The sequence below is a fragment of the Mauremys mutica genome, chromosome 7, assembly GCF_020497125.1.
Source record: "Mauremys mutica isolate MM-2020 ecotype Southern chromosome 7, ASM2049712v1, whole genome shotgun sequence".
NCBI classification, from domain to species: domain Eukaryota; kingdom Metazoa; phylum Chordata; order Testudines; family Geoemydidae; genus Mauremys; species Mauremys mutica.
In genome coordinates this window covers 92,854,455-92,869,175 of record NC_059078.1, presented here as the reverse complement: position 1 = coordinate 92,869,175, position 14,721 = coordinate 92,854,455, and the positions used below count along the sequence as shown (strand labels likewise).

At 42.1% G+C, this 14,721-nt stretch overlaps 1 protein-coding gene across 16 annotated transcripts in view; it reads right to left on the bottom strand.

Moving 5' to 3' along the window:
• PCDH15 (protocadherin related 15) overlaps positions 1–14,721 on the bottom strand; it is a 771,473-nt gene that overhangs the window by 138,419 nt on the left and 618,333 nt on the right. For all 16 annotated transcript variants that reach the window (XM_045024749.1, XM_045024750.1, XM_045024752.1 and 13 more), the window contains one exon: positions 29–138. In XM_045024749.1, the coding sequence (XP_044880684.1) occupies positions 29–138 (110 nt within the window). The remainder of the gene's footprint in view (positions 1–28; positions 139–14,721) is intronic.

Here is a 14,721-nt window from a genome sequence, read left to right as displayed (position 1 = left end):
GCAACTTCATTGAGATACTCTTACTTACCATCTTCATTTCCTGAAACAATTGAATACACAATAGTCTGATTCAAGGCAGCAGCAGTAACAACAGCAATCAGAGTTCCTTTGGGTGCACCTTCATTCACTGGCAGGGGTCTGCAGAATGAGATTGACACATTTATTCTCTATATTAGCATTTTTCCCCACCTATTAGGTTGCCACAGCAGGATGACAATTGAGGACCTGATTAACATGGCAAAGTTTAATCCTAGCAGCAATATTGACTGTCTACTGGAAATTAAGATAGATAACATATGAAATATGACAATGTGAGGATACAACACATCCTCAAGGTATAAGAAAGAGAAAAACAGGGGATAAAGATAACAGGAGCGAAGAATACTCACCACCTGGAAGAAAGCAAGCAATAGTTATCAGCAAAAAAGGCACTTTATAGAGCTACGCTCTGCTAAATGAAAGTGACATCTGCTAGAAAGGCATGTGGGGAAAGGTTCCTACATTACTAACTTTATAAAAATCCAAGATGCTTTTCAGGAAATCCACTGCTTCCTGCATTTAGACCTCAATTTAGCAAAAGCATTTAAGCATGCACATAAGCTCATGAGTAATCCTAGTGAAGTCAATGGGAAAGGTCACACAGTTAAAAGTTATAAAGGTGAAAACTATCTCCCCTTCCACATCCACAAATTCATAGATTCCAAGGCAAGAAAGGACCGTTGTGATTACATAGTCTGACCTCCTGTATAACACAGGCCATAGAACTTCCTCAAAATAATTACTAGAGCAATTTTAGAAAAAATCCCATCTTGATTTAAAAATTGTCAATGATGGAGAGTCCACAACATCCCTTAATAAAATATTCCAGTGGTTAATTACCCTCACAGTTAAAATGTTAGGCTTTATTTCCAGTCTGAATTTGTCTAGTTTCAACTTCCAGCCATTGGATTGTGTTATACCTTTCTCTGCTCTATAGAAGAGCTCATAACTAAATATTTGTTTCTCACATACATATTTACATAGTATAATCAAGTAATCGCTTAACTGTCTCTTTGTTAAACTAAATAGATTTAGCTCATTTAATCTATCACTATAAGGCATGATTTCTAATCCTTTAATCATTCTGGTGGCTCTTCTCTGAACCCTCTCCAATTTATCAACATCCTTCTTGAATTGAGGGCACCAAATCTGGACATAGTATTCCAGCAGCAGCAGTCAGACAACTACCAAATACAGAGGTAAAATAACCTCTCTAATCCTACTCAAGATTCCCCTGACTGTGCATCCCACCTCTTTTGGCCACAATATCACATTTGAGCCTATGTTCAGCTGATTATTCCCCTCTGCCCCCAAAACTCTCTCAGAGTCTCTGCTTCCCAAGATAGATTCCACCATCCTGTAAGTATGACCTACATTCTTTGTTCATGGGTGTATACATTTATATTTAGCCATTGTGACAAAGTTCCTCCTCTACCTTGGTGGATCCTGCACTTATTGGCAGATTTGCTCACCTCAGTGATCTTCCCCACAGTCTGGGTCAACTCCTCCTCTGTCAGATCAGGAGTTGGGAGGTTTGGGGGGAACCCAGGCCCGCCCTCTACTCCAGGTTCCAGCCCAGGGCCCTGTGGATTGCAGCTGTCTATAACACCTCCTGTAACAGCTGCATGACAGCTACAACTCCCTTGGCTACTTCCCCATGGCCTCCTCCAAAACCTTCTTCATCCTCACCACAAGACCTTCCTCCTGGTGTCTTATAAGGCTTGTACTCCTTAGTCCTCCAGCAGCACACCCTCTCACTCTCAGCTCCTCACACACACTTCCTCTCCGCTGGCTGGCTGGCTCCCCCTCCCCCATCTGACTGGATTGAGCTCCTTTTTAAACCCAGGTGCCCTGATTAGCCTGCCTTGATTGGCTGCAGGTGTTCTAATCAGCCTGTCTGCCTTAATTGGTTCTAGCAGGTTCCTGATTACTCTAGTGCAGCCCCTGCTCTGGTCACTCAGGGAACAGAAAACTACTCAGCCAGTGACCAATATATTTGCCCTCTACCAGACTCCTGTACCCCACTGGTCTGGGTCTGTCACACCATATTAAAAACACATTTTGTTTGCTTGCACCCAGTTTACTAGGTGATCCTGCTCACGCTTAATAAGTTATCGGAGTTCTTCATTATCTACCACACCCCTAATTTGTTTGTCGGGTGCAAACTTTATTGGTGATGATTTTATGTTTTTGTTCCAGTCACTGACAAAAATGTTAAATTGAATAGGGGAAGAATTGATCCCTGTGGGAACCCATTGGAAATACCACCACTTGATGATGATTCCCTGTTTACGGTTACATTTTGAGACCTATAAGTTAGCCAGTTGAAGAACAAAGGAAAAGCTTACATTTTGAAAACTCTCTGGGCATTCATCTATATGTAAGTTTAGATATTCTTTTGTTTTGTAAATGATATTCCACCAACAGGCACCTGTCCTTGTTCTTATGGCCTTAGACTTACAAATGAGTATCTCATATCCAGACTGCTCATTTTATTGTATGTAATTAACTAGCTGCCTCCTGATACACAGTAAATAAAATTCCACCCTCAGATACCTCCCTGTCCAAATTTTAGGACATTTAGTACATTATCTCTATAATTAGTGTCACGAGTGATACTTTTATGAAAAACAATGTGACTATATAATCTACAGCAAAACCCTCCTCACCTAACCGCAGGAATTACAGGAACATTTTGACAACACCCAACATGTGCCACAGAACTTCTTTCCCCAATAAAAGTAAAGGAGGAAGTAGGGGGCAGCTATCCTTCACTTTCAACTAAGGAATCAGTGCTAATGTAATTTAAACAGCTTCCTTTCAACAAATTTAGTGAGATACTGGAAGTAAACTCAACAGCAACTTTCAGCTATTTGTTACAGCAAAAGATGAGGTAATATTCACTCTGAATATGAGCAAATAAAGTGTCAGTGTCATAAGTCCAGGCCTTGGGAAATGTGCCTCAGTTTCCCCTTTTGGCTATATGAATTAGTCCTGAGTCAGACTTTACCTTCCATAACTCCTTTTTCATTATTTTTTTGTTACCAACAGACTTTATTCATTAATAACCAATAAATCAATATAGAGATAGTCCCAGGCTTCAGCTTCCTCCTCACCAGAGTTGTATTCTTCTTCCAGCCTCCTCTCTTCAGTAAATCGCCAGCAGCCCCTCCTGTCTCACAGATTCAGCTGCTCCAACCCATCCACACTAAGGTTCAGTCTTCTGTTCTGCTACTAGGGGTTCTCAAACTGGGGCGGGGGGGGGGAGGTTGTGACCCTTTAGAGGGTTGCAGGGTGTTACATGGGGCTTACGAGCTGTCAGCTCTGTGGACTGAGAGCCCCAAGTCCCCATTAAATTAAATTAACACTCTTCATCTTCCTACTCCCTTCCTAGGAGCCAGGCTCAAGCTGTAGGCCTATCTAGCTCTTTTCCTGGACCTTACTGACAGGAGCTCCCCACTGTCTCCCTTCTGCAGGGACTCTGACAGTTCTTTTGGGGCTTTTACTGTCAATTCCAAGCCCTCATTCAGGGCTAATCCCCACAGAGTTTCCTCTAGCCTGTAACTACCACAGGGCTTCTGTGGAGACAACTTCCTTTTTATACTGTTCTAGCTGTTTCTTTTCAGCTCAGCTGCTCCATTTCTAATTAGCTAAACGGTGCAACCTGGAGCACCTGATTGCCCCCAGGTATTCCCCACAGGGTCATCATGGATCATTTGGGCCCTGATCTTTCCTGAAGGGCCACTGGCCACAGGACAGGCAGCAGCAGATTTTTGCATTCATCCACAAGTTTTGATATTTGGATGTTTAATACAAATATTTTCCTTTCTAGTCTCACACTTTATTATACTCATGTGATACGGACAAATAGAATTTGAACTTGGCTATTTAAAGTTAGGCTCCTAAATAAAAATGGACATTCAGTAGCATTTCACTGGGATCTGTAGATGCTCAGCACCTCTGAAAATTAGGACAGCTTTATTTAGAAGCCTTACTTTAGGGACCCAGGTTTGAAAATTCTGGCTGTTGTCTACAATTACTACAGCACTCATTACAGACAATATTTTTTCAAAAATTCTCCTCTATCTTCAGAATCATTTTAGAAGTTTTAGCCCACACCATGTTTTCTATTCAAAGCTATAGAGGGATTGAAAATTGCATTCTTTAATAGAACCCTGTTTGCAACCTTAACTACTGAAACCTGACCAATGCTTAACAATTATATACTGGGATACCAACAATTTGACCTTGCTTTTTGAGTTACAGTATGCATTTTTCATATAAAATGGGATGTTAGCCAGATTTACAGAGAGAGAGAGAGAGAGAGACACACATGCACACACACACACACACACACACACACACACACACACACACAGAGTATGGTTCCAGTCCTTCTACCGGAAGTCTGCTATCCGCTATAGAAATTAAAGTAATTATAACTGTGTTTTACTAAACTACTAAAACTAGATCTGCATAATTATTATGAATGTGCATTTTTAGATTGGTCTTAATGACATGGAAAAAGACAATCAAACCAATTTTGATGCAGTTTAAAATTCAGTTTATTTAATGTGTTCATCAAATGTAGGTTACTGATGAAATTAAAATCTATTTTATGTTACATTAGACTCCTTGGCTCCCCTCTTTCTTCAAAATGCACACAATTGAAGTCTGTGAAGAATACAAGATTTCTTATCTAAAAATCCTACTTGGTCTCAAGTTGGTTTTAGTATTTTAAGCCCCCATCCCCCTCCCCCCGCAAAAAAACCAACAAAAAACAACAACAGAGACACAATCCTGTAACTTCTATTCTGACATTGATTTTTCAATCCGTTGAATTCAGCAATACCAATTAGGAAGCTGCTTTTGTGTTCAATATGCAAGAATTTGAAGGAAGTGGAGATAGAACCATGGGAATTCACGTTCTTTGTAACCTTCCAGTAATTGCACCTCATTGATTTCATTTCCCTCATTTAACTAAGGCAATCAGGTGCAAAGAGCAATACATCAGTTCAATTAGAACATACAGTGGGTCCCTTAAGAACCTTTTGCTGAACTACAGATAAGTGAATTGGTAAAGGAGAGAAGAACTCAGTAGATAACATACTGTTCTTTGCCCTGTACTTCAGCTATAATACCCTGTCTTTAGAGATAAATACATTATTTTCCATTTTTAACACTAAAATGTACAGTAGAAGCATTGTTTTCACTTGGGAAATAAATTAAGTGTAAAATTAATTTGGCAGTAGGGAGAGGCATCTTTATTCACTAGTTTAAAATTATTTAGAGAAAAAGGCACAATTATTTATTTGTGGGCTAAGACACAACACTAGTTATGTTTCATGATCCTGTCTAACCCACCTGCAATTTTACAATACAAATACAATATTAGAAGGGGAAGAACGGTCATGTGGCTAAAGCACATGATTAAGATTCAGATTAGTTGGCTTATACTTTTCTCTGTCACAGACTTCCTGGGCACTGAGACCTAGATCTCAAAGGTATTTAGACACATAATGCCCATTGAAATCAATAGGAGATAATAACTACCTTTGAGGATATGGGCCTTCATGTCTCTGTGCCTCAGGTTTTCCATCTGCAAATGTAGGTATTATTACCTACCTACCTACCAACAATGTTGTTTGTCTTCATACATTACATTAATATTTGTAAAGTGCTTTGAGATACTTGGCTGGAACGGAATATGTAAATGCAAAGGGCTGCATGAATATAAAGTATAAACAAACAAACCCAGAGTTTTTTCCCCCCTAAATTTGAACGGAGTGCTCAAAAATTATTCTAAATTAAGAGAATTAAGTTCTTTTTTCACCTACACAACACCTATGTCATTGCCAACAACAACGTGAGAATTCTAATGCACCTGTCTCTCAATCCTGTCCTCAGAAAGGACATCTACTGGTATATACTATATATCTATATATCCTTTTCCTAAATACATTATTTGAAATATTTCACTGTCTCCTAGTGTTACATACCCATATATCCAGATACACACATGTGTGTAATGATGATAGTCATAAACTGTGGGTTCATGTGATAAACTCCTTATATACCATAAGAGTTTTAGTATAACTGCATTTATCACATACTTCAGCCACTTTACGTGCAGTCCAATCTTTCTAAGTACCACCAATACTTCTTTTTGGGATTTATTCTGACAATATAAAACACTCATGCTGCTTCAAACAACTGCCATTTAAAAAAGAAAAACAAAAATCTGCTTCATTTACAGTAAACATAATTTTTTCTGAAAATTACCCTCTTGTGAGGTGCAAGCTGGGTAATATAGTATTAGTTATAATGCTTCTCTACCTACAAAGTCTGTGTCGCTGTATTCATGGGGTTAGATCTTTTACCCAGTAAAAAATGTTTTGTGCCACTGTGACTGGTTCACTTCTGGGCTCGGGACAACTCTCTACCAGGTCCCCACACAGGTGTAAAGAAACAAAAGGTCTATTACTAAGCTGTCATCCCCTTAGACTGAACAACACCTGCAGCAGAGTTAGGCCTGGTCTACACTACGAGTTTATATCGAATTTAGCAGCGTTAAATCGCATTAACCCTGCGCCCGTCCACACAACAAAGCCCTTTATATCAATATAAAGGGCTCTTAATATCGATATCTGTACTCCTCCCCGATGAGGGGAGTAGCGCTGAAATCGGTATTGCCATTTCGGATTAGGGTTAGTGGTCGCAATTTGACGGTATTGGCCTCCAGGCACTATCCCACAGTGCACCATTGTGACCGCTCTGGACAGCAATCTGAACTCGGATGCACTGGCCAGGTAGACAGGAAAAGCTCCACGAACTTTTGAATTTCATTTCCTGTTTGCCCAGCAGGGAGCGCCAATCAGCACAGGTGATCATGCAGTCCCAGAATCAAAAAAGAGCTCCAGCATGGACCGTATGGGAGATACTGAAGCTGATCTCTGTATGAGGAGATGAATCTATCAGAACTCTGTTCCAAAAGACGAAATGCCAGTGTTTTTTCTTACTCATGCATTCTTTATTACTTCATCACACAAATGGGGGGATAACTGCCACGGTAGCCCAGGAGGGGTGGGGGACGAGGGAAGCAACGTGTGTGGTTGTTGCAGGGGCACCCCCTAGAATGGCATGCAGCTCATCATTTCTGCGGGATGTCTGGGGCTCTGACCCGGAGCGGCTGTTTGCCTCTCTGGTTCTTTAGTAGGCTTGCCTGATGTTCTAGGCAGGACTGACTCTCCATTAGACAAAACTTAAAGAAGGGAATGACCTGGGGAGTCATTCCCATTTTTGTCCATGCACCCCTAGCCGACCTCACCGAGGCCAACCAGGAGCACCCATGACAGCAGCAGACGGGACAATATGACTGGTAACCATCATTGCCAACTTGCAAAGGCAAGGGGATGCTGCTGTGTAGCACTGCAGTACCGCGTCTGTCAGCAGCATTCAGTAGACATACGGTGACAGTGAAAAAAGGCTAAATGGGCTCCAGGGTTGCCGTGCTATGGCGTCTGCCAGGGCAATCTAAGGAAAAGGGCACGAAATGATTGTCTGCCATTGCTTTCACGGAGGGAGGATTGACTGACGACATTTACCCAGAATCACCCACGACACTGTTTTTGCCCCATCATGCATTGTGATCTCAACCCAGAATTCCAGTGGGCGGGGGAGACTGCGGGAACTATGGGATAGCTATGGGATAGCTACCCACAGTGCAACACTCCGGAAATCGACGCTAGCCTCAGTACATGGACGCACACCGCCGAATTAATGTGCTTAGTGTGGCCGCATGCACTCGACTTTATACAATCTGTTTCCAAAAACCGGTTTCTGTAAAATCGGAATAATCCTGTAGTGTAGACATACCCTTACACAGCACCAGCAGATAGGTCACTGGTGACAAATTACACAATACTCCCACATCAGGCCTACCTTCCGTTAGGGAAGCTCTGGCAGGCAACTGGATCTCAAGCTATTCCTCTCTCTCAGCCAGAGAGATGATGATCTGATCTCCTTCCTGGTCAGCCCAACTGAGCTGTGCTCACCCCCTTTTTAACACCCCCCGCAAGTCTGGCACCTGTTGTAGGTTTAGCAGGGCGAAGCTGATAGATCCCACAGAGGCTCACTAACCCTTCCTGGCCAGTGTAGGTTAGTATACCCCATCACAGCCCCTCTATGGCACGAAGCAACCTTAAAAGCCAGTTTAATTGGCAAGTATAGATTTCTGCTTGGGAAATCCTTCCCTTGCCATGGAAGTAGAAGAATTCCACTGATAGTGTATGGTCAATGATATAGTTTGTGATGCTGCCAGACGAGGCGCCAGCATATGGCAAAGCCTCTAATCCGCAATCAACACCAACAAGCAGGCAAAACAGATGGACACAGTTCGGTTTACCGGAGTGTTAGCATTGCTAAAGTAGATGTTAAGTTGGTATTTAGACCTGATGAAATGCTTGTATGATGCTGCATGCAATGATCTCACTTATAACTTTACATCATGGCTACAGATGTTATGTTAAGTGTTTACATTGTAAATCTGTGTAACTGAGGAACTCATCAAACAGGAGAAAAGCCTTCTCTAATGCAAATGCTGGCTACCTACAGAAGATGTTAGGTCTTGCCAAAGGAGAATGCCTTTTAAACCAAATGAGCCATTGTGAGACATCAAAGAACAAAGACTTTGTTAATTGCATGGTTGGCATGTGAATTGCCAGCTGGGGGAGGCTAGCACCCAGACCCACCCCTGGCCCTGCCCTTCCACACCCCCCTCCGGCTCCAGAGCATGGGAGGGCAGGTGGCTGCAGCGCCCCCAGCATGAGAGGATGGGTGGCCACAGCCTCTCCATCTCCGGAGCACTGGGAAGGTGGGCGGCATGCGGCCCCAGCTTCCCCAGCCCGAGCCGGAGCACTGGAGGACGGGACTCGGAGGCGCACACAAGGAGTGGTGATAAGCAGGGGTGGGGCCATGCCTGGTTGTTTGGGGAGGTCCTGCCTCCCCCACCCTATGCAACCTGCCACCTACGGTTAATTGTATTCTTCACTGCCTCCAGGAAGAGGAGACCTGCACCTGCACTCATTCCATCAGCTTTGACTCTGGGGATAAGGGAATAAAAATCCCTGATAAGGAGAAACTAGGTTATTTCCCCTGCTTGGACTCTAAAGAAATAAGAATCACTAAGCATAAGCAAAAGAACCCCAGCTGTTTTGTCTGGGTTATCCCTAACAGACATTAAAAGCTTGCACATTATAGCAGTACTATCATCTTGTGTGTGTGTATGTTTACCTGTTTTAGCCTTGTAAACAACTCCAATTTATTTTTCCTAGTTAATAAATCTTTAGATAAGTTGTTATAGATTGGCTACAAGTGTTGTCTTTGGTTTAAGTTCTGCAATACAGTTGATATGGGGTAAGTGACCGGCCATTTGGGACTAAGAGTAACCTGAATATTATTGTGATTTTTGGTGTAAGGGACAATCTATCACAAAGAGAAGCTTGCCTGGTTGGCAAGATAGACCAGAGTGCCCCAAAATACTATCTGTGACTGCATGTTCAGGCTGTTATAGTGCTTTACGAGTTCACATTTGTTATTTTGTTTGGTAAAAATCTACTTCTAGAACATACAACCATTTTGAGGTTTGCACCATATTCCTGGAGAGTCTGCCCTGAGGCTGGCACTCACGGTCACTAGCCACTCCAGCTAGCTTGACAGAGGCACCAACAGCACACCTATACTGGACCCTAGTGGGGACTGATAAAACGGGGAATGGCCAGGACACTGCTGTATCTGGCTGTTTCTTGTTGTCAACCAGCCCTTGGGAAGTGTGGGAGGGGAGAGGGGACAGAGTCAGCAAGTTGTAAAAACAGAGCAGTCTTTAAGCTGCTCTAGTTTACACTAAGTCGAGGTTGGCATGTGGCAGTCTCACATTTGGGAAAAGCAAAACAACTTAAAAGCCACAATAATGGCTGTGGAGTGGTTCTTTTGGTCCTTTTCTCTACTCCCACAATTAAGTTCCTCAGGCTGTGAATACGTGAAGGATTTGGACTTTGTAGTATTTATTTCATTGTGTACTGCTGAGAAAGTAAAAGGCAGCTCAGTAAAATGTGTTTGGCCCAAATAAGAAAAGATCAAATTAGAAGAAAAATGGGATTAAAACAAATTTAATATTTAGCAGGAGGATGTTTAAAACTGAAAAATGCGTATTTTTTAAGGTGCTGTATTTGGCTTGCCATTAGATGGTCTGTCTCCTTGCTCCTCTCTCCAGCAAAGTATCAAAATTCTGTAAGGCATAACTTCTATATTCATTTTTTGTAATTGGCAGAGTGAAAATCTAAGTTTTCCTCACTCACTTATTTTGTCTTCTTTCTCTTTCTCTGTGATAGATTGTCTAGGACGGGGTGGGCAAACATTTTGGCCTGAGGGATGCATTAGGTTTCAGAAACTGTATGGAGGATCGGTTAGGGGAGGCTGTGCCTCCCCAAACAGCCAGGCATGGCCCATCCCCGGCCCCATATCTCTCTCTCCCCCACTCCCGCTCCTTCCCCTCTGACGCCACCCCCCACCCCAGGATCCCTGCCCCATTCTCTCTCCCCACTCCCAGTCCCCTGAACGCCTCCAGAACCCCCACCAACCCCTCCTCTCATTCCTGAATGTCCCCCCCGGGACCCCTGCCCCATCCAACCATCCCTTTTTCCTGACCGCCCCCAGAACCCCTGCCCCTGACTGCCCCATCCAACCGCTCCTCTCATTCGTGACTGCTCACCGGAACCCCAGCACTCATTCAACGCCCCCGTTCCCCGCCGTCTGACTGCCCTGCCCCCTATCCACACCCCTGCCCCCTGACCACCACCCTGAACTCTACTGCCCTCTGTTCAACTGCCCCTGCTCCCTGCCCCCTTACTCCACTGCCTGGAGCACTGGTGGCTGGCGGCGCGGCTGTGGCTGTGGCTGGAGCCGGCCATGCCACTGCATAGCACAGAACATTATGTCAGGCTACCCAGGGCATTGTGCCAGTGGCACGGCGCGCTGAGGCTGCAGGGGAGGGAGAACAGCAGGGGAGGGGCTGGGTGCTAGGGGCCAGGCAGATGGGTTCCATGGGCCGGATGTGGCCCATGGGCCATAGTTTGCCCATCTCTGGTCTAGGAGGATACTAAGCCTGTTTTTCAATTTGTCTGCCACCTAACGCACTTCGAATTTACCATGAAATTCTTCTATCCACAAGAGCATGGGTATAAGATTGGATCAAGTATTAAGCTGAAGAGCAGCAGAACCAAAAATAAATTGAAAATTAGGCATAACGCTAAAGCGCAATAATAAGCTGTGGGCATGTTTTGTATTGTTCAAATGGATTTTTAGCCTGCTGTATTTTGTTGTTTTGTGTTGGTTTTAAAAAGTCTAATTATCTATCTCAGAAATAAACATTCATATTTACAGGGTTTTTTAAATCATATCTACATAATGAAGGTAACATCCTTAGCCTGACCAGTTTAAAATGTCTTTAACAGAAAGTTAACCTCATTGTCCCATTCCCATCACTCTCAAATGGATCCTACATTCTCTTCCCTTGGTACTTTTAACTGTCAGCTGTATTTTAGTTTATATTACTCCCTCTTTATATGCAATATGCGCTTCATGCTTTTATGTATTGTGCCCATCTCTACAAAACATCTTATCTATTCTGCTTTTCACTGAAAAATGTTTTATAATGCTTTCATGAAAAAGGTTATTTAAAACAAAGTCTTGAATTAATGTAGTCTTCTGTTGGAAGATCCATTCTGTACAAAACATCACAGTGCCTCAACTAAGATAAGCCAACTGACAATGTATTGTCTTAAGCAATTTTTTTTTTAATTGTCAGCTGGAAAAAAGTGAACTTCTTGACGGTGCATTTGGTTTTTTGAAAACTTCATAAGCTGCAAAAGGTTTTTTATATTCTGACTGCAGTAGTAAAATAGACAAATAAAAGTCAGGCAGTAAATGTAGTAATTGTTGCTGTTTAACTTCCTTCCATCTACATTTAGATTAAATTGAGCTCCTGCTCACTCAGTTCTGCAGACATAACTTTGCCAATGGAAAAAAAAAAAGAAGGGGATATAATTAAATTTTAGAGAAAAAAATATATCAAGTTTTTAAGCTTTCACCTTCCATCACATGCAACTCATAGAGTTTAAGGCCAGAAGTGACAACAGATCACGTAATCTGATGTCCCATGTATCACAGGCCACCAACACCACTGCCACCCAGCAATTACACTCTAACTCCAACTACTGAAATTAGACCAAAGTATTACAACTCTCAGGAGCCTAAACCAGTGTTTCCCAACCAGCGTGCCATCAGGCACGAATGGGTGTGCCATCAGGAATTTTGAAAAAAATCACTTGTGAGGAAAAAAAATGCTCATTTATTTTAATTAACGTCAGAACCAAATTCCATTTTGTGCTGTGGCTCATCATGTGTACATGCATGAGATCATAAGACATAATTTTAGCATGCAGAGGTGAGGGTGTGCCGCACAAATCTTTTATTGGAGTGTGCCTTAGACTGCAAAAAGGTTGAGAAGCACTGGACTAAACTATTATGTGCCACAGGCAGAGAATACGAGGGACCAAGATGCACTAAGGCCTGAGGCCCCTGCAATGGCAGGGAACTGATTAAGTGAGATATACACAGATAATCCTGGTAACTGACCTGGACCCTATACTGCAGAGGAAGGCAAACCTCCACCAAGGTCAGTGCCAATCTGATTTTTGGGAATATTCCTTCCTCACCCCATATATGGTGTCAGTTAGACCCTGAGCATGTGAGCAATAACCATCCAGCTAGGCATGTGAAAGAAAGAATGCTTGGTGCCACCTCAGGGAATTGACAAATCCTGTCCATTGTCCCATCTCCAGCCATGGCCATCTCTGATGCTTCAGAGGAAGTAGACCAAAACTACCTTTGACTCAGAATATATTGGAGAACCTCTGCAGTCATCAACTGAAATCTCACGCTTCAGGGCTTCAGCAACATGAGACAAACTGATGGAAACTCTCATGATTGCTGAACCCTGCCTCATATCATCACAAGCAACCTTGTCATATAATCCCACTCCAGGTCTCTCTGAAAACTAATTAAATTGTTTGTTCCACAACTCCTATTTAGAGGCTGTTCCAGAACCTCACTCCTCTGATGGTTAGCAACATTCTTCTAATTTCCATCCTGAATTTGTTCATGGCAAATTTATATTTGTTCTTGTGCCAACATTGACCTTTAGATTAAATAGCTCTTCACCTTCCCTGGTGTATTTACAGAAAGCAATCATCCCTTCTCAGCCTTCTTTTTGATAAGCTAAACAAGCCAAGCTCTACCAATCTTCTCACATAAGAAAGGCTCTTCATTCCCCGATCATAGTAGCTCTGTTCTGCACCTGTTCCACTTTGAATTTAGCTTTCTTGAACATGAATGACCAGAATTGTATACAATTTTTACCAATGCCTTGTTCAATAACATTAACTGTCATCCTGTGATCAACCAAAACTCCCAAATATCTCTTCTCTAACACTTCCAGTTGATGAGCTTCCAGGTTGTAGCAGAAATTCTCATTATTAGACCCTAGGTGCATGATCTCCCAATTTGTACTATTGAATTTCATCCTATTTCTGTTATTCAAGTCTTCAACGTTATCCTGATCTTCCTGTGCAATATTCCAATCCTCTTCTGTATTGATGATGGCTCCCATCTTTGTATAATCAGTAAATTTCATTAGTACACTTCTACTTTTTATGTCATGATTATTAATAAAAATAATGAACAAGATTGCTCCCAAGATCAATCCTTGAGGAACTCCACTAGTAACCTCCCTTCACTCTTAGAGTTAATCTTTCAGCACAACCTTCCTCATTCTCTTTTTATTTATATTACTAAAAAAATTCTGGTTATTTATTTTAATTGTTTGCCAAGAGTTAATTCTGTTTGATTTTTGGCAATCCTCACTTTGTTCCTACATTTTCTAGCCTACAATATTCACCTTTCTTGCTGATGAATTCCTTTTCCCATCGCTACAGGCTCTCTGCTTACTCTTAATAATCATTTATTCATCCAGCTGGGTTTGGAACCTTCCCCTACACATTGTTTTCCCTTGCCTGGAATACAGAAAGCAGATAGATATTTGCATAGTTGATTTAAAGAAATTCCAAGCTTCCCTCACATTTAAGTCTAAACTCTTCCCTCACATTTAAGTTGGCTCTTGGACCAACCGTAAAATCTACCTGACTACTACTTCAGTCAATATTTTTACTTTCTATCTTGTTGCCATCCATACTTTCACCTTCTGGTGTTCTCTTATCCCGTACTATATCTTCATTTAGCTGTTTTTCCTTCTTTAATTAATTCCCTTAATTTCCCAAAGTTTGCCCTTTTGAAATGAAAATAATAAACATAGCTGACAAACTGGTTTGGATTATCCTTCTATATAATTTAAATTGAAACAATTCCTGATTGCTTAATCCAAGGCTATTTCCTATGACCATGATGTCCTCATTATTTACCAAAACTAAGTCTAAAATTGTATCGTCTCTTTCTTGGTTCAGTGATGATCAGATGAATAAAACTGTGGTCTATCACATCCAGGAAGAACCGGGTCCTACCAATATTAGTAGCATTTATTCTCCAAGCTATAACTGGGAAGTTATGGTC